Consider the following 21,189-nt stretch of genomic DNA (forward strand, 5'->3'; position numbering starts at 1 on the left):
GTAGTTCAAAAGGATCAAAAGATTTGTCTCGTCCTTCTGTTCTCTCATTATGTTCTGTCGCCATATCTTATGTCTTCTAAATCTGCAGTGATAATCCACCTCTCCAGTTACTATTTACCAAAACACAAAAAGATCCCTTTCTTTGTCACACTTGAATACTTGAATTACATTGAATGTCTAAGCTTTTGATGTCCTGCCCTTTTTCTTTGATGGCAGTTTTTACTAGCCAATTCGTTTTAAAGCTGGTGTTATGTATACCACACGTGATATTGGCAAAGGGCTCAAATTACCCTCTAATGATCAACGTTCTGCCACGCAATTTTAGAACCTATTATCCTGACGTTAAAAACTGTTTTGCCGAGTCAGTCTGTTCAATGAATAAAACAAAACTAAATACAAAAAGGACCTTAAAATATTTGACGCATAGTTACCTAGGTATCCTGTCTGCATTCTTCTGTCTATACGTCTATAGAATTATTATCTTTTCAAGTGATGGGGCCTTTGGAATCTTGAGTCATCCAGATAATGGCATGATTTCTGCGTGAATTTATACAATTTTATATTTTAAAGATTCTGTAGCTGTTTCCTCACTCACATACATCCGTCCCATTCATTAGGTTTCCTCAAGGACTCTCCTAGGACCCATTATTACTTATACGTATCGTAAGTAAATAGATTGAATGCTGTAGAAATGAGATTCCTGAGGCTTATGCGGTAAAACCATGTACTCCATGTCTTCTAGTACACTCTCAGATTTGAACTCATTTATCTTTGTATGTCTGTTCATAAGAATGTGATTTGTGTAATCAACAAGAATGTCTGTTCATAAGTTAATGTAATTTGTGTAAAAAATAAGAATATTTGTTCATAAGTTAATGTAATTTGTGTAATCAATAAGAATGTCATTTTGAAAACTATTTGTGTGTTCTCTTGGTAATATTTTCGTACCTTGAATTTGACATTGTTTACATATAGTTTCTTGTCGTATCCTATCGTATTTCGGGCGAGGCTGCTTAGTAAACCCAAATAAACTGAACAGTCGGCAATGTTAATATTAACCTGTTGAAAACCTTTGACGGTTGAACGATCGCGAACTGTTGTTGCAAGCTGACATAACAGATCTAGATTATAACGCGAGACGTGCAGAGTGCACAGTCATTTGGTTAGTAACCTGAAACCTGACCCCCATACGGGGCCTGTATTCTGTGGTGGAGACTGGAGATTACTGTCAGCAATGGACACGCCCTGCTAATGGCTCGGAACAAACAGATCTCAGAACAAAATACTAAATTCACAATATATACCTAAGCAAGTATTTGCCAAGATGCGTCACTTAGCCAAAATGTGAAAGGAGCCTCATTTGATCTAGATTTGACCAGTGTTCAGAGTCCACCCTTTTCTACAGTACCACACAATTAGTTTATTTTCAGGTATTGTTGAGGTTGACAAAAATCAGTGTGAATATCGATAATTTTAATTCGTCCAACTGTATTCGTTCGTCGTTCATACTAACCACAATTTTACTTAACATTACTAGTTTGCTTTCCTTGTTCATATGGCAGAAAGATGGGACCTGTTCATTCATCACTTATTTACATTAGTTCCTGATTGTATTAGGGGCTGAAAGTCGACCACGGGTTCAGACGTGAAAAGTTCCACATCGTTAAGCCTATTTTTTTATAGTGTTTATGGGGGTTTACGCTAACGATGCGAAGAGAGGTTGTTCATTAAAATTATGCAACCGGCGACACGGTTTTTACTTGATTTTAATTTTTTTTTTAAACAAATGACTATTAAATTTAATGTTCTTACTAAAACCAGAAACATTGCTCCTTATGTCAAATAAAACAGAATTTTTGTACGCACGATCATTCTTCGTTTCACTTGTCAGCTGGCCGTCAGTTTTTGTAATCCCTCATTAATGTAGTTGGAATTACGCTTAGTAAAATGAATCACCAGCACTTTACCATTTGCAATTCGGGGAATGTTGTCAGATGGCAAGAATACGCATTGGATAGGGGAAGATTGGAAACTACCCATCTAGTGTTTTACGTCATCTTGCCAGACGGAGATAACTTACGCATATAAAATATTGCTAATTTATTAAACAATATTACTGCCATTTTTAAGTGACCTTTTTACATCCACTCAATTAGAGCCAGTCCACCAATGAAGATAAACGCATATTTTATGAAATTGTGTCTTTTAAGACCTAATAGCACGCTATCAAAAAATACAGCGATGCGTTGCATGTTACAGATTAATTGACGGGTCACTCGACAATGCCGAAATTGCTTCACCTATCCTCTTCCCTCTCGTGGTTCTTGGCGTTGTTTATCTCACTTGTCCCCTGAAATGAGGCTTCCCGCTGCTCTTGACTTGTCTTCAATTGGGAACACGTGTTCGGTGGAATCAGCTGTGCATCTTGTTCCAAATGGTTCCTTAATCTTAATCAATAGGTCTTACGGAACTGTTAAAGACTAATCACACCAATTCATATCCTTCTTACGTATTAAAAAAACTGCCATTGAATTCAGACCATTCGGGAATATGATTTCTTGGTATTTGATAGTTATAAAAATTATTATATTTGGCTAAACTCAGACAGGTACATTAGTACATAGTTAAGAAATCATTAAAAGGATCATTTTAGTAGATCGCTCTAGGACACTGAAGATCAAATCTTTACAAGAATACCAGACAAGTTTTAGTAGAGTGCTCCAGAAGGACACCGAGGATCCAATCTTTAGAAGAATACCAGACAAGTTTTGTCTGTCGAAGAAATAGAAAAGCTGAAAAGTTACCTTTAAAAAGACAAAATAATTAATTCTTGAATCTAACCTAACACTTCAAGGACCTCATTCTTTAAAACTGAAGTTAAATATATTTAAATATACTCACTTTCAGATTAAAACAAATCGATTCAAAATGAACTAATACTGGTATTTAGATTATTCAAAACTAATAAAAATATAATACAACCAAGAACAGGGAAAAAAAAGAAACAAAGGCATGAAAAACTGTCACACAGACCTCGTGAGATTTTTGGTGCTATGTTTGTTATTTTTATCGCCAATCCTTTATGCAAACGTGACTTGAAGATAAAACGTTCGGGAATTTTGTTAAATCAAATGTTTTCCGACATTTCAAAATATAATAGAAGTCATTTTGACATTTTTCAGGCTTTTGAATTCGTTTATTTGAAAAATATTCCTTCAAACACTGACCACAATGTTTTTGTTTACCTTATTCTCTATTGTTTATCATGTCCTCACGAGTTGAAGTTTCCTTGACAGGAACTGAGATTAGACTAGGTGTACTCAATGTAGTCATTGATGTAGAATATGCAAGGTTATTAGCCTGCCCAAAATCACCCCACACTTATCTGTAATTATCTTTTCGGCAATGTAATTTGGACACATTAACAGTACTAACAAACTACCTAGCCATCCCGTCGTTTCCCGCAGAGAAAGACCGCCAAACAATTCGGTCTTGGCACACACTCCTTGCCTCATTCACATTCGTACATCTTCTTCTATTATTCTGACTCTTGCCATGGCCCGACTTAAGTATCTGGTTCACTTGATTGTGCCATGCCCAACTTCTTCTACCATTCAAATTTGTGTATTCTCCTTACACTCCTTTCTTCGTTCATTCGATCTACATGCCTAAACCATCTAAGCGTCCCTTTCCCAATCTTACACTAAAGTAAACTCCTCACCTTTCCCTAACCTTTTCTCACTATCCCTTTATGATCCTTTCTTATTAGCATATATTCTTCTGTTATTCCAATTCCTGTCATGAACAGACTCAAGTTTTTGCTCGTACTGATCGCATTGTCTTCCTGGGGCGTCCCTGACATCTTCTTTCATCCACCCAACAGCAGTTAAAAATCTATTAACTGAAGTAAATGCGAAATTTAAAATTAATATTTAAATGCTCTTGGAGTCGCTGCCCACAGTACAAAAAAACACAAATATTTCACCAGACAGAGCAATATTTGATTAGGATCAGAATTTTACCATCTAGGATTTTAGAATTCTATGGTTATCTCTTTGGTCCTTTATCAATATATTGGGCACGTACGATTCGAAGTGAGGTCCTCTCAAGTAGGTACTTCCTCCGAAGTGACTGGTTCTGATTGGTCTCACTTTGGGGAAGTGTCGCGGCTCGCGGCGCGTACACCGTAAATCACTCCGTCACCTTCCACTTTCTTCTTCCTTCTGCCGTGTTCTACCGCCCAGAACTCCATTATAACCTCTCTCTCGGCTACATGCATAGTTTATGAGAATGAGGGAGAGGTAACGATGGACAATATGTCTTTATCCTGCTTTTGCCGTGTTATGGTCCTACCACCGAGAGCTCATTTTAACCTCTCTTTCGGTTACACGCATAGCTTATGAAAATGAGTGAGAGGTTGCGACGGAGGTATCAGCGGTATGTCTTTATATTATCTTGGTTGGATTGTATGATTGTGTGATTGTTTGATTGTATTGATTGTGTCAGTCGCTTTTTATTTCACCCAGACTCGTGTCGCGGTGTTTTTATTAGGAAACATAACTCATCTACATTGCGCTTGCTTATTGAAAGCTAGGATTATAGAGCGTTGAGATGCAGAAAATTGATGAATTATTCCAATTTTAAAAAAGTCAACTAAAATATTTTTCTCTTAAAATATTATATTACAGGTACTTACCTACTTTACGCTTGTCTGAATTATTGACGTAACTGATTCCAGTTTTGAAAATGACACAAATTCAAAACCAAATATGAGATCATTGAACCAGATTTCAGGACTAATATTTCATACACAGACTAATGAAATTATTATTTCGATTGGGTAATATCTTTGATATTATTGTAAGAGCTCACTCATAGATGGAACTCGTAATAGTCTATTAGGTTACCCATAGATGGCGTTAGCTGTCGAGGATTTTAGATATGGGATAATATATAAGAGGGTAACTTCAAGAAGTCCAATGTTTTATTTAATTACAGAGTTCGTGCGAAACCCCGGAGACAGCAGAATGATTATTGTTACGATATTTGAGAAGCCTTTCTTTTCAAAATGGTGATCAAAAAATTCTCTTTGTTTTATAAGTAAATGAATCTAAAAAAACAGGTTACATTAGGTTAGGTTTATAGGTTAGTTTTTCACTTTTTACCTCTTGTTGCTTACATCTAAACAACATCTTCTAGGATTTCTTCATCATAGAAAGGTTTTTGCCACATTTAAGTGCAGACTATAAATATAAATTAACTATTTACCAGGAACATTAGGCAACGAACTCTTGTTGAACGACGTATTACGTATAAATGTAGAATACGGGAAACACGTTACCATCAAGTAATTTCCCCATAGAGATAGGCAGATGGAATGGAGCCCACTCTCCTTGCTTTATTCACAATCTTACATCGTCCACTATTTCCCTTCTTCACCCCCATTTGATTCTCTTGATCGCACTACATTTTGCCTGCGATGTTCCTGCTTATTTTTGTATTCACTCCCCTTACTTCTAAATACGCCCACATTATTGAAATAACAATGAATGGATCGTAATAATTGTCAAAAAAACTAATAAATGAATTGTAAATGACATTGTAAAGGCAACTCGCATTGTAATATGCACTTCTCTGCGCAACGTCAGCTTAGTTCAATGTACGCACTTCTGCGGTCAATGTAAGACTGATCATAAATAAACAACTCACAAGATTGATAACTTCGGGCTTTTTGTATGAAACAATGTGGTCCTAAAAAACCATAGATATGCCAATATATAGACAGTAAAATTCTCATTAGGAGCCTACTTATTATACAGGGTTTTCCAATAAGAGGTGTTATTAGCGCCGTCTTGTTAAAAGTAAACGATGTCCAGATAAATACCATCCAATTCCGGCCATAAAAAACCATTAATCATCTCTCGATAGCGCAATCCATTCACCGTAACAGTTGCTCCAGCCTCATTTTCGAAAAAGTAAGGTCCAATGACTCCGCCGGACCATAAACCGCACCAAACAGTCACACGTTGAGGATAAAGAGGCTTTTCAATAATAACTCTTGGGTTTTCCGAGCCCCAGATGCGACAATTTTGCTTGTTGACGAAGCCACCAAGGTGGAAATGGGCCTCATCACTCAAGATGATTTGCATTTGATTAACTCAAGTGAATTTTAATAATTTCAATGCGTTGTTGAAGCGTGTATCGTTCCATTTTTATTAATAGCGTAGTTTCTACTTGTCAAATATCAAAAAATGACAGCTTCAAAACTAACATCTACCGAAATAGCGGGCTATTCAAAATAACACCTCTTATTGGAAAAGCCTGTACTATACACTAATGAAAAACTAGAAAGTTTATTCCATAGACTTTCAGAGTTTTTCATTGGTGGTTATAGTTTGGCAATTATATGACGTCACAATATTTCGGTTCAAATTTTCGAAAGGAGTTATACCCCCCTGAGACAGACTGACAGACTGTAGTTAATTTAAAATCACGTGGTTTGCCTCCAGTTCGTCCTGATGATAATACATGTCCATGGTAATGATAAATTATTGGAAACGCTAATATCTTCGTTATACACTTGTCTTCCGGTTACCCCTCTCAAAGCAGTCCTTCAATCCTGCTTTAATATTCAAAACCTCACTCAGTCGTATATCATAACAATAAACAAAAGACCAACATCTGTACAGGTAGATATGGAAAGGTATAACACTAGAGGATGGTTGAAAGTTAGACAATGGGCCGTTGTGACGTGTGGAATTCTAAATTCGTCACAGCCCCAAGTCTTAAATGCTTCTATGCCCTGTTTAAACAAATTTGTTTAAATATTTACACTATCCACATTATCATTTCTTTCTTATTGTGATTCTATTAAAGCATTTGGAATTAGTTTCGTTAACGTTTCTTTGCATACCTGTTGATACGTATGGCTTTCTGTTAATGTTTGAAGTAGGCGTCAGAATATTATATTTACGACATACATTATACATGCAACATTTAATTCATATCTGCCATAAAACGTAGAAGAAACACAGCAATACATGAATAGAGGTAAGGCTAGTAGTTCTGTCGTTCTGTGAACAGTATACCTCGCGTCCAAGAAAGTATGTTTCTAATTTTCGCTCATTTTAAATCAAAACCAAAATTTCCCCTAAAATCATAAGACTTGTGAGTAGGTACTTACACAATTACCTAGTTATGCACCATAAATATTATTGTAACATTTTTTATTTCAAATCATACAATTTGTCCAAAGAAACATCACATCTCACTCAATGACAAATCTTTTGACAAACTAGAGGCAAGTAGGTACAATAATATTGAATATTCCGATTTGAAAGCTCGTAGTAGTATCCACGCTCGTGCGAACTCTGGCGGGATAAAAGGGTACTATCCAACACGGCCACCATCTTTTTCAAAACAAATTTACTGAAATATGAAATACCAAACGGTCGAGTTAAAAAAGGACACGCCAATGAACGTCGAAGTTAAATAGCAATACATTTTATGTGGAAGCTTTAAAAGGCGACTTTTGAAGGCTCTTGATTTTGCAAGTCTAACAAAAGAATCATAACGTCGACCATTTTACGCAGGGGTGTACATAAACTTGTAACTCCATACACATTAATACTTCGTCCACCCATTTTATCTGCATTCATTCATTTTTATCATTTTTTTGAGTTCATCAAATCGTCAAAGTTAAATGCAATTTTTTTATATTGTCACCTAATGCTAACAGTAGATCAAGAACAATTTTTATTTGACATTTTTTAAGTCTGAATTTACTTTGAATCGGTTAAGGGTTTGTAAAAATAAAATTGAAAAGCGCTTGTTTAATTATGTATCTACGGCCACATTAAAAATAAATAATTTGACCATAGACTAACCAAGTGATATTAATATAAGAAGTTCCCCACACTCGTTACAGAAGTATTTCAATTCTCGAACCCAACCCCGCCAGTACCATTGTAATCATTACCTCATCTATTCTAATGCCTGGAGCAGGGGTCGGTAAATCGTGACACCCGAGCCACACGTGACTCTTGAAAATTATTGGTCCTCAAATAACATTATATTGTTTTCCTTACCAAGCACAATATATTTCTGCGAGGTACCATTTTCATGCATTTTCGCTTTCTTACAGAACTTATGGAAATTCTGTCTTGTGATGCTTTATTTCTTAATAGTAAGTTTTCTGTTACTGTTGAGTTTATAAGCAATCTTTGGTCTAGAGCCCTAAGGTACCAGACAAATCCGTCGACTCTGGACCAAAAAAGTGACACCCATCTGTCATAACATTGAATATAACATTGTAAAACATGTTTTAAAATCTTCTGTGCCTTTCTTAACAGTTTATTTCGCAGCCCACCAAATACGTTTATTTAATTTAATCTATGTACATTGTACTTTGCTCTGAAGCTAATTTAACAACAGTTTTAAGTTAATAGCCAACTTCTTAAAGCTCCCTGGGGTGACATTTCTTCACAAAAACGATGCTTTAAAAAAATAGCCAAGTGCACGTAGAAAATATAATATATAAATATAAATAACTGTTTATTTAAAATTTATTAAAAAGCTGGTTAAATTATTCGTTTTCCTGTTAAAAACGGGACTGCAGGCCTTCAACAAATGAATTGACAGAGTTCCTAACAAAGTATTAGTTAAAAGCGGAATGTTTTATGAGGACGGCGGAACATGTTTTCGTACAACTATTGATATTGACATACTGATATTGTCGCATTCCGTGATGATATTTATTAGGAAAACAACACGTGTTCTTGATACATTCTGAATTACTAATATTTTATCAGGAAATTGGCATGCAATCACTTTTTCAACAGGATCATTTTTCTCCGTGTGGTGTTCACTCTATTGGCTTAAAAAGTTTTCCGACCCCTGTCCTAGACAACGTAACGCGTGCCATTCTGGCAGTACCAGAGTGAATGACAAATAAAAGCTATTTAATGGTCGCAAGTCGCGAGCTGCTCGCCCGCTGATTGGAGATATACCACCAGCTACAAGCTACACCAGCTACAGCTACCAGCGCAGACTGCGCGAACATAAATTACAATAAAACTAGTTAATGGATCGCGACACTTGGCTATTTACGACCGCATGACTTTATTTCATGCTCCATAGATTCGGTACTGGAGGCGGCGATCGTTTCCGAAGTGAGGGAAGCTGTTTTTTTCGCAACGAAAACTCCCAACCGATCTCGTTCCTCGTAAGCGGAGAACGGGGTTTTTGTAACGGCGGTAATGCGTACCCTCAAATTTACTTTAAAAGTTTTTTGGTTGTTAATGACTGCGCTGGTGCGCAATTACAAAGACACTGTAAAAATTACTGTGTAAAATTGGGGAGCAATTAAATTTATTTATGTTTATCGGAAGCGTGTAAAATTTTAAAGATTTTGTAGTGGTTTTTGATACAGTTTCTTCGCTTCTGTAGTGTTACCATAACAGGATGCGGCCTACACAGTCCAACACAATTTAGCTATCATCAGTACATATACATAGTCGTATCATAATACATATCGGTATACATAGTACAATTAGTACGGATTCTATTACCTGTGTCGTCCCAAGGCTACTACAAATTCTTCTTTCTTTAATATAATTATTGAAGAGTCACTTACCCAAATGCTGATATGATGTAAAATTATACTGTTTGTAAAATTGTACTGTAACTGGAACGAATGTTCTGTTGTACAATAAAAAATAAAAAAATGTCATTGTTATTGAACTCCTACTAACTTTGTTTCTTTTTCTCTTTCCAGTGGTCTCACAACCGGAACATCTCGTGAGGTGACCCCTGTCTACCTCCGCTGCAGGTCTGGTCGCATCACGTGGCTCTACCCTCGCGGGGCCTTACGGGTCATCTTGCGTCTTCACAACTCCAACAAGGACTTCAGGGTCTGCATCAGGATCCTGACCTCCTCCAGCGAAGACGACCAGGAACCGGATCTATACAGCGAAGACCGGGTTCTGGACTTCAGAGAATTCAAGAGGAAATCGTACGACTTCAAAAAGGAATGGAGAGTCGACGACGATTACGTTGAAGAAGACGATTTCCCATTCGCATCAGAAAAGATGGATAAGTTCCAGAAGCTGAACAAGACGAAAAAAGAAGAGTTTCCTGCGAGGTTATTTTTGGAAGGGAATAGAGGTCTATTGCCTTTGTACGCTTCCGACGATGGTCATGACAAGGAGGTCCGCTGCTTCAGGTCTAAAGGTGGGCAGGCTGCTGTGTTTGTGGAGGCTGTTCCGACTGCTGGAGGTACAACTGACCCCAAGAGGTCAGCGCGACTCCAGTATGATCTGCAGACCCTTCCGGTGCACTCGTACGATCCGGCTGCTGAAGAGTGCAGGCCATGCACTGACCAGGAGATGGCTAATGCTTTCTGCACGAGTGATTTAGGTAAGCTACAATGCAAATTACTTTATGACATTTGGCTTTTCGAGTTGCGTCTTGCAGGGAAATGTGAATAAGAAGGTTGGAATGTGCCAATCTGTTCAGATGCAGTCACGAAACATGCCCAATTCCATGTCAAGCAACGTTGCGTTTCTGGTGCTTTCTCGCCGGGGCGAGATGGGGAGTATTTTCCATTCTGGAACGAGGTGCAAACATTTAAGTATATTCGATTTTTTTGTAGTGTGATTACTTTTTCCACAACAGGGTTTAAACCAGCATCCTCAGAACTTTGTCGCGAAGATAGTCAAATGAACACCAGAAGACTTTTAAACACGTACTAGATAATTAGTGTTTTCAGTTTAAAAATGTGTCAATTAATTAATCATAAAAGCTGCTCGAATTCTTGCTGAACTTAAGTTCCCGTTTATAACCCGATAAAAGAGCTTACTGTAAAACATTGCGATGCTTTGGTGAAAACTCATTGCATATTCCAATAAAATAATTACATGTCGTTAAATCTCAACCGTAAAATTTTGATTAAGTTCCGAACATGCGCCCTGCAGCCCAGCGGCCGTTCCAGGAACGTTTCGTACGCAATTATGTCGAACGAAGATTCACAGCGTGATCAAGTGATCTTTGGTCGACTTACGCCACCATAACACCGTCGTTTAATGCAGTCAATAGGCCCCGGCTGCAAGTGCATTTAGTTTGATCGTCTGCGGACTATGCTGTCGGAATGTGCAGGGTTTTATTGGTGTAGGTGCAATCATTGGATTCGATCGGCGATTTAACAATTCGAGGAACTCCTTTGTCATTATTTTGGTCATCAACTGCAAGTTTATTTTATTGTTTATAATTTATGAACACGTGCTAAATTAATTTTCTTCGAATTCAATTGTTTTTGATTGAGAATTAGGCATAAATATTGTTGGAATTTATCTGGTTCGGAGGACCAAATTTTACTGGGTACGTTTGAAGTACTGATAAAAAATTGCGATTCTATTTATAACTATGAGAGATTTGAGGACTAAGTAATTTCATCTACGGTTTTCTCGAAATATCCTACGATTTTTATTTATTTTTTGTTATTTAAACTTTTGAACATAATATTACAATTCCGGATTTACATAGCTTCTGTTTTCTTCTCTTTCTTAATGGTATAGTAATATAATGCATTATTTGGTGAACTAATTATGATATTTTAAATTAAAGATTTATGTTACATTAAGGTTATGGTTACAAAGTAAAAAATAATTACGAAATTAAAAGCCATACAAATTGTTGTATTTGGAAAGAAGAAAAAATATTATGGAGGATAAACAGAGTATTGTAGGATAATTTGTGAGATTTTCAAGTGAAACTAGGGGAAGCAGTTTTTTTGTTAGTGATTATTAAAACTGCCTCAAAAAATACTTTCCCATGTTGTGTTTTGAAGACTGCTTAAAAGTAACGTTCCAAAAATGTGACTTGGAGGGTTTTACCAAAACGCAGTCACGTAATAAACAGCGTTAGTTCAATAATAACTTATGTGCCATGATATAGGTACGAGTAGTTCCGAAATAAAGTCATCAACTATACTATATGTTGATTTGAATGCTACTTTATCAAAGCTAGAGCTTTGGTATCTATGGACTTAACATCACGTGTTGTAAAATCAACAATTATTTTACGAGTATTACTGAGAGTGAAATTAAATTACCCAAATCCAATAAATATTATACTCACATTCATGCAATACAATCTCAAGTCATTTACGCGCGTAACAAATTGAATACACAAACATATTTGTACACTTTCTTGTCTTTCCAATTTCATAACCTGGTGTTTAGTATATGACAAGATAAAGCCCGTAAAAAACGGTTTATCTGATGGAAACATCGCATTATTTAGTTCCGTGAAATATCCCAAAAGCCACTAAGCGCCCAATTACTATGGGCATCACGTTCGGAACACAATCCGTGTATTAAATACGTTATTAGCTTTGCATTTAGCGGAATTTGTGAACAAGAAATGTTCCCGTAAAAAGGTCGATTGCACAAAAAATGGGTCGGGTAATCGGGAATACTATTTCGTATTTCGCTGGGTGGGAACAAGAACCGTTGATTCTTGATCATAAGTGAGTTCTTTTTAATCGAAGAAGAATTAATATACCTACATAATATATCGGAAATGGCTATTAATTTCCTAATTATTACAGACATCTGGCAAAAATGTTAGTTCATTGTTTTAGACTGCCTGGCTAATGCGTAAAATGTAATACCAAACTAATTGGAGGTATTTATGTACATACTCAATTAACGATGAACGGATAAAATATATATGATATTTTGGTCACATCACGGGAAGCCATTAATTCCTTGTTTTCTCACCCTTCTGTCCTTATCAAGTTTCCCGTTTCACCAACTAATGAACGAAATAATCACAGCTCGTAACTTTATTACATGATAGATTTAAAATGACTTTGAACTCTGAAACAGCTGTCATAATAATAAAAAAAAAACTAAAATACTTTCAGAACTTAGTAATAACATTATTAAATTTGAATTATTTTTAATAAAATTAAAAAAAAAAACAAAACAAAACTACATCAATACTACACGTGTTTTCATAAACTCTATTTCGAATACCTAATATAGACAGCCTACTAGCAAGTAGTTTACAGAATCTAGAATCTCTTAATAATATTCTGTGGCTTGTTTCTGAAAGGGCTAGTGTCAGTTTTTCAAATTTCACAAGGTCTAAGTTTTAATTTTAAGAGGCGAGCCTTCTCAAAATATTTTTCAAACAATACGTGACGAATACACTTCAAATTTAAATATATACGAAGAAATCGGTGTCTCGAACATTACTAGTTGCGCGCTCCGCAATACTATAATTTTTTGCCTGCAAGGGACTCCGGATTTTGGATCTGATATCTTGTGCACCTAATTAAATGTAGTATTTAATGGCGTTGGCCGCAATCACCCGCGGAATACTAATGTAATCGAACCAAATGATTTCACCCTATTTAGACTTAAGAGTCCTTACCGATTTTGGTAAATGTCCTTGTAAGCATGTTCTCGTTTTTCGAGATCGTTTTATATATCTCCCTTCCCTCTTTCCCCCGGAACTAAGATCCATGACAATTCCAACAGAATTCAGGTCTAAATTAAAAACTTATCTTTTTAAGCTGTCATAATCTTAAATTAAATATACCATTCCTGAGAGAAAGTACAATTATATCCAATTTTCCAATTATGTCCTAAATCCTATATCTAAATTTCGCTGATAAAGAATTAGTTAATGTTAATTGAGTGTTAATCTTAAGTGACCTATCAGGTAAGTATGGTACTGTAGATTATCTCCATATATAGTTAGTAATAACATAGATCATTGTAGAAATGTATTATATATTTGTACAGCACCCTTGAGGTGATTATGCACAAACACGGCGCTAATCTAAGATCCATAACAAGTCAAACAGAATTCAGGTCTAAATTAAAAACTCACCTTTTTAAGCTGTCATACCCTTAAATTAAATATACCATTCCTGAGAGAAAGTTCAGTTATATCCTATTATGTCATAAATCCTGTATCTAAATTTCGCTAATAAACAATTAGTTAATTTTAATTAAGTGTTAATCTCAAGTGACCTACCAGGTAAGTATTGTACTGTATATTATCTCCATATTTAGTTAGTAATAACATAGTAAAATGTATTATATACTTGTACAGAGCCCTTGAGGTGATTTTGCACAAAACCGGCGCTATAAAAATCATCCAAATATTATTATTATTATCTTTGCGGGAGGTATTTTCAAGTTGTATTTTCTTTTTGCAATATCTACAACACAAAATATATGTAAAATGGATTTATGTTAAATTTTTCGTAAGATATCAGTTTTCGTTTGTGTTATTGAGGTAATTTTAATAAATCTTTGTTATTTTCTAGATTTTTATAATAAGGTGATTTCAATGAACCATGTAATAATGTTATTACCTATTATTATTTATTATTTACAAGTAGGTTGTTCGCGTAGTAAGTTAGGTTGGCTGTTAACATTTTAGCCTCCCGAATTATTTTTTATCTCCACCAACTTGTTATTGATCATTGTGCTAGTGTTTCTTTGACAAACTTTCAATCGTATAATTCTGAATAACATGCTATTTATAATACAGAATGGTAAATATTACTTCACTTTGAGTGAAAAAAATAGGGAATAGGGGTGATACTTGAAGTCTCCAGTCTGAAATTCCCCTATCCGTCTGAAATTCCCCATTACTCTGAAACACCATCAGTTCTAGTCCCACACTCGCAAGTGCCATTTTTTGTTCCGTGTTTGGGTAACTTAATAATATAGGGTTGTAAACACGAGTAAAAACTAATGGATCTTCGTTTCTCATGCTTCCCTGTCCTGTCTGCCTGTTATAATACCGATTGGTTTATTAGTTGACTCACCTTCAAATTAATTGGGGTAATGGGATGTCATTAATAATTTACCCAAAACTAATGAACCTAAAACTCATAAGTTGGCTAAAGATTATTAAAAATGAATACGTGTTAGTAACAAGTACCTATCAACCATCATAAACTTAAGTGCAGTTCATTTAGGTTCTAATTTTGTACATCTTGCCTTTGGAGTGTAAAGCCTTAAATACCTATAACTATATACCTACTATTTTTTACACGCTAAATTATAAAATAAATTCATCATCTAATTCGACAATTAACCAAGCTCTTCATACTCTAAATAATATCTGTCCTCTAACATTGACATTTTTTCGGATTCACTGCCCAAATTCAAACATGGCATCATGTCAATAATTTAAACTATTCAATGCGCATACATACAGACACACACACACACACCCTCTCACACATACATTACACACGTCACACACACACACACCTATAAACTACACACGTCACCTGGTAATTAAGGAATAAACATACCACTTAGCAGACATTACAAGGAAACATATCATAGGTACACAACATGAAGTATCTTATTCCTGTATATTGTTTCATCTCTGCAATACTGTTTGTTTCTATAATATAAAATAAAAAATAATCTATAAGGCGATGCCATACGTAGTAATGCAAAATCATGTGTTTTTAGTTTGAAAATTTGGCCACCTAGAAATGTTTCAGATGCTTTAATTAAATACTGCGAGTAGAATACATCTTGGCCTTTGAAATAATCGAGTATTTTTTAAATAAGTATTTTTATAAGCCCAGAAAAAATAGTGTAAAGGCCTATGAAAACTGCTTTAAAGTTCAAAATCTCCTACTTACGAACCCATTTTCGGTTATGATTTTATTGTATAATGTGGCAAATTAAGTTATTTATAAAATGATCGAAATTTTTTTAATATTAATGCCTGAACATCCACAAAATAAAATAAAAGGCACTTTTTGGCCATGTTTTTTTCTTGCATAAATCAAAACAGGCGGATGGTGTTAAGCGGGAATTTAAACCTCATCGCCATCTACGTAAGGGTTGTTATTGATAGCGGCTCAATTTAAAATATTACACGACGTAGTGCATCGCCTTAATCTATAGTATAGATTAAAGTTTCAAAATAGATTTATATGATATAGATTCTATATCATGTAAATCATGTGAATATTTGTTTGTTCAAAATCTTAAATCTCTGAAATTTCTTCACCGATTACTTTGAAATTTTGATACAATGTTGCATTCAAATATGAGTGTGTATTTTATATACCCATATTATATAGATGTCACCTGTGACAGGTAAAAACATGAATTTTTTAAACTGCGTCATCTGTTGGACAAACATTATTTTTTTCTGTTTTACGTAAAAGCAACACGCGCTGTTGTTTCTCTATCTACACAGGCAAACTGAGCCACAGCAACTGGTGTCGGGTACAGCTAGTTTACATAATAAATCACAGCAAGATTTACTGATCCTTGAAGCAAAATATTTACGAGTATACCTGTTGGCCACACTAAAAATAACTCTCCCTAACTTTAAGTTTTTTGTATTATTTTGAAGGGTGCGCGCCCCGGCACCGATTTTTTAATCGCAAAGCCACCCCTCTATTACCGAAGTCGCGATGCTGGTAGAACAATATGCTTCATTAGTAGATGAACACTAAAAAAACGGAAACCAACAAAACATATTGAATAAATGGGTCAGAAAGATGATTTTGTCAGTTTTGAGGTGACTTATGAAATGCGCCAAATAAATGTTTCTCTCTCAAACTAACCTAAACTAAAGTTAATTACTGAATCTCTCCTTCTTTCTCATAAACCAAGAAAGAAATTTATCAAACTTGAAAAATAATCTAACTAACTTAGTCAACTAACCATCACGCTGATTCTCCGCGGGGGTAGGCAGAGCGCACGGACCGCCAAACAACTCGCTCTTGGCACACACTCCTTGCCTCATCCACATTCATACATCGTCTAATACATAGGTACTTTTCTATTATTTTGACTCTTGACATGGCCCGACTCAAGTATCTGATTCACTTCCTCTGGCATCCCCGACTTCTGCTACCATTCACATTTGCATCGTATATTCTCTTTACAATCCTTTCTTCGCTCATTCGCTCTACATGCCCAAACCATCTAAGCGTCCCTTTCTTGATCTTACTCATTACAATTGAGTTTATTGCAAGGGGTTCATAATTGTCAGATATTTGATCAAACTGATGTCGCTAAGTTAATCAACCAATTATAAGTATATATTGCAATGGGATTTCATAAAATATGTATGTGTACATAAACTTTAAACGCGCTTATGCATCTAAGCTAGACATTTATATTGGGCTTAAGTGACTACCGCTGACCTTCCTAGATGAATGTTCAATAACACAATAACTGCTGTGGTGGTAGGAGATTTTCAAATATTGTCAGGTTATTCGTAACCAGGGAATATTTGTGTTTTTTATCACTGAAGAAAATTAATGTATCATAATAGTTAAAATACGATTAAAGCATAGTTTAACACCCACAGCTTTTTTTCTGTATTCTTTTGTTTCAATATTTCTCTCAACGGTTTCTTGTTGACGTTTGCCATTTATGAAGCTGAATGTTCGCTACAAACTGGCGCCCACCCAATTGCTATGGTTTAGAGTTCGATTAGCCTCGTAAACAAGCCTCCTTGACGGGCTTGATGTCTCAACATGTATTTTGGGTATCGATAGTTTTGGGTTCTTCACAAATTCCATCGATGATCGTCCGGTCTCTGGAAATCATTTTCCTCGAATTTTAATGCAAATATTTCAATAAAAAAAATCACAAGTAATCGATTGATACCCTTCGTAATGGTCAGTGACGTGCCAGCTCTGGTTTCATAAAGCTTATTTTGAATATCGAACAAAATTTTAAAAGTATAGATTGGTTACTCAGAAATATTACTTATATATTATAATTTAGTGTTCTATCATGAGAAAATCTTTTTCCATGTTGCCCCCACATCTATTATACAATTTTTCTATGGCTGTTGATGACCGTAGACAAATTTATTAATAATTCTTTCGATTAGTTTGTCTATTTGATGTATTTATTAAAAAAAAAGTTTTTAACGTAAAAAACAGTTTTTAACATAAAAAACATATTCTGCACATCTCACTAGGGCATTCCTGTATCAAGATGTGCAGTTTTACAATTACATCATTTAAAAATATACATATATGTAAACTTAATATAACAATAAAATTGATTTTCAAACATTGTTGGGTTATTCGTAACCCGGGAATGTTTGTCTTTCTTTAAAAAAAAAAAAAAAAATAACATTAAATTTAAACCCAAAAAATAAAATTTAATGACACGGTTGTGTCGAGACCGGTAGACAAAAATAAAACAAAAATTTCAACAAAAGAAGCATTGGGCAGTTGATATTTTTGTTATATTTTTCGTACATTTGTTACTAAAATTTAGTTTATTTTTTGTTTCGTTTTGCGATAATACCATACATTGTTGATTTGTGAACATAAATTAAAAACTATTTTAAATCATTAAAGTTAACTCCGATATTATAAACTTTCCTTATTTTTTATTTCCTTTTATTTTTTTCTATTTTAAAAATTTTCTACTAAAAACTACGCACGCCACTAGCAATTTTCTATAAAAATAACCCTATTTTGTGAACACTTGCACACCACTGGTTTATATCGATTTATAATGCAAATATTTTTAAATCACCAATAATCGATGGATGCCACTCCCATTTTTTTTGTTTTTTAATGCCAAATGGTCAAATTATTATAACTGTTTCACAAAAATGCAACATATTTAATAGTAGTTATGTAGACCCTGCGATTTTAGAGTTTTTTTCTATAATTTATTTTAATAATGGCGTCTTTTGTATGTTTTTTATTGTCAAATCAATCGATCTCGCCCCAAAGCATATACCCGCGTAAATATTATAGAGAAATAACTTGTTTTATCCATAGACAAAAATAATCAATTCAATGTATTTAATATTAAAATCAGTACACACATATGTGTTTTTTTTTCAATTTGACCGCTGTTTGGTATGAAAAGTGTAATAAATGTCAATTTAATGTGAGTTCATCTAAACACCGGTATTCGGAAGGCAATATCAAAAATAAAAGTTTATTTTGTTATTTGAAATCTGTATTTAGTATTTGTTATTTAAACATTATGGTTAGTTAGGAGATACTCGAGTGGCTGAATCTAACGATCTCAAAATTATGGAGAATGTTGTACTTACTTTAAAAACAAACCGTTCTACATATTTTAATGAAATAATTAAGTGATACATTTGCATCAACCAGTAAAGTTTCCGTATAGAGTTCATATTATATTCAGAAAAACATAAATAATGTAGACAAACACGAAGTGGAGTTGACAGAAAAAGAAAAGAATATTATAAAAAACACTGATTAATAGTGTGAAGCACCTATGTAAAAGTAATACATAATTACATCATAAAATAATGTTCAAATTAAATATTTAACGGGCGGCCATCTTGGATCAGGAGAAAAACGCACCCAGAAGCAAGAATGGGTAACGGGCGGCCATCTTGGATCAGGAGAAAAACGCACCCAGAAGCAAGAATGAGTAACGGGCGGCCATCTTGGATCAGGAGAAAAACGCACCCAGAAGCAAGAATGAGTAACGGGCGGCCATCTCGGATCAGGAGAAAAACGCACCCAGAAGCAAGAATGAGTAACGGGCGGCCATCTTGGATCAGGAGAAAAACGCAGCCAGAAGCAAGAATGAGCTACAATGAATAAGAAAGAACTAGAACAAGCTAGAAGAATCACGGTTAAGGGAGATAAACTGAATATAAGGACAACGATAATGCTCGTGTGGCCATCTTGAATCAACATTGCTATTCATCGTCTTGCTGCATCAACATTTATATAATCATTTGCCAGATTTTGTAGGACTTTCATCTCTCGTATGTTTGCTCCACGGGTGTTCCCATAAAGTATCGTATCTATTAGGATAGCCGTGTTCTCCATTCTTAATTCAATAAATGTTATTTTTATTTAGTTGATAAATCGAGACAGCATTTTGTGTCGCAACTCGAAAAGAATTGAATACATTATTGCCATGTTTATTTCTGTCTTCAATGTCTTTTAACCAAATCAACGTGATTATTTACGTTGGTTTTTATTTTCGTTCTCAAACAGTATATATAATATAAAATGTAGCAATAACAGGACTGAGCATTTCAAACACTCGCTTGCACCTAGATTACATGAAGTTAGTGATAGATACGCTGGTGTGGCGGATCTATTTAACAGCACGGAATGTAGGTACAAGAAGGTTATACTATCATAGCTTTTCAATCAATATTAGTTTAACCTAAGCCTATTTATATTATTGCATTTTTTCTATCTTTAACTTTGATATCCTTCTAGAGATATTTTAATTTAAATATGTTCATTTTATACTTTCTGATGTCATTGTATATGGTTTATTATTTTTGTATATTTTTACCGTTGATATTAATATGTTGGAATAAATGTCATGCTCAAATGCTTTAGGTATGTCATTGTAAAAGTTAAAAGAAACAATTAGTGTACGCATAGGTACACATAGTGATGTAGACCCGGGAATATTCCCAGGGGAATATTCCCGGGGACAGGAATATTCCCGGGAATATTCCCCGACCTGAAATAAATTCCCGAAAACGGGAAATTTATTTTATTTTTAATAAAATGGTTTCTACACTTCTCTTGGATGCTTTATTGAGTGTTAGCATGTAAAGTAAGCCTGCAAACATTTGCAGTAAACGAAGCTGCCCCATCTTTACCTCGTGATATGAAGAACAGCCAGTTGGACGATGATGTTTACTGGACAAGAGTGACATCATTAGCCGATGTTCTGCGACCGATTGTTTCCTGGATTACACAGCTAGAGGGAGACGATCCACTAACACACAAAGCATTGTATGCTTTTGAGGATATTGAGAGCAGTCTAAGTAAAACTCTTCCAGCGTCTCTACTGTCACATGCCGAAGAGAAGAAAATACGAAAAGGCGGCGCAGCGCAAAGAATTTGCTATTGCTCCGATACATCTGGCTGCTGCCCTACTAGATCCAGGTTCCCAAGGACATCTGCTAAGCCACGCACAGCAACTTGAAGCACTTGAATTCATTGACCAAGTAGCAAGTCATATGGAGACTGTTGATAGTGCAAATGTTCTTGTTGATTTAGCCAATTATAGGGCTAAAGAAGAATCATGGAGCAAGGCTATGGAAGTGTGTCGATAAAATCACGCCAGTGACCTGGTGGAATGGGATGTGCGGATGTTCTGATTTGTCACAGGTTGCCATAAGAATATTGACTGC

At 35.1% G+C, this 21,189-nt stretch overlaps 1 protein-coding gene across 1 annotated transcript in view; it reads left to right on the forward strand.

Moving 5' to 3' along the window:
- LOC149419049 (meteorin-like protein) overlaps window positions 1-21,189 on the forward strand; it is a 170,142-nt gene that overhangs the window by 130,210 nt on the left and 18,743 nt on the right. Inside the window, exon 2 of the mRNA XM_089638090.1 lies at window positions 9,776-10,416. Coding sequence (XP_089494216.1) covers window positions 9,776-10,416 — 641 coding nt within the window. The remainder of the gene's footprint in view (window positions 1-9,775; window positions 10,417-21,189) is intronic.

This window comes from Hesperophylax consimilis, chromosome 12 (genome assembly GCF_061612785.1).
Source record: "Hesperophylax consimilis isolate HC1 chromosome 12, BYU_Hcon_1.0, whole genome shotgun sequence".
NCBI lineage: Eukaryota > Metazoa > Arthropoda > Insecta > Trichoptera > Limnephilidae > Hesperophylax > Hesperophylax consimilis.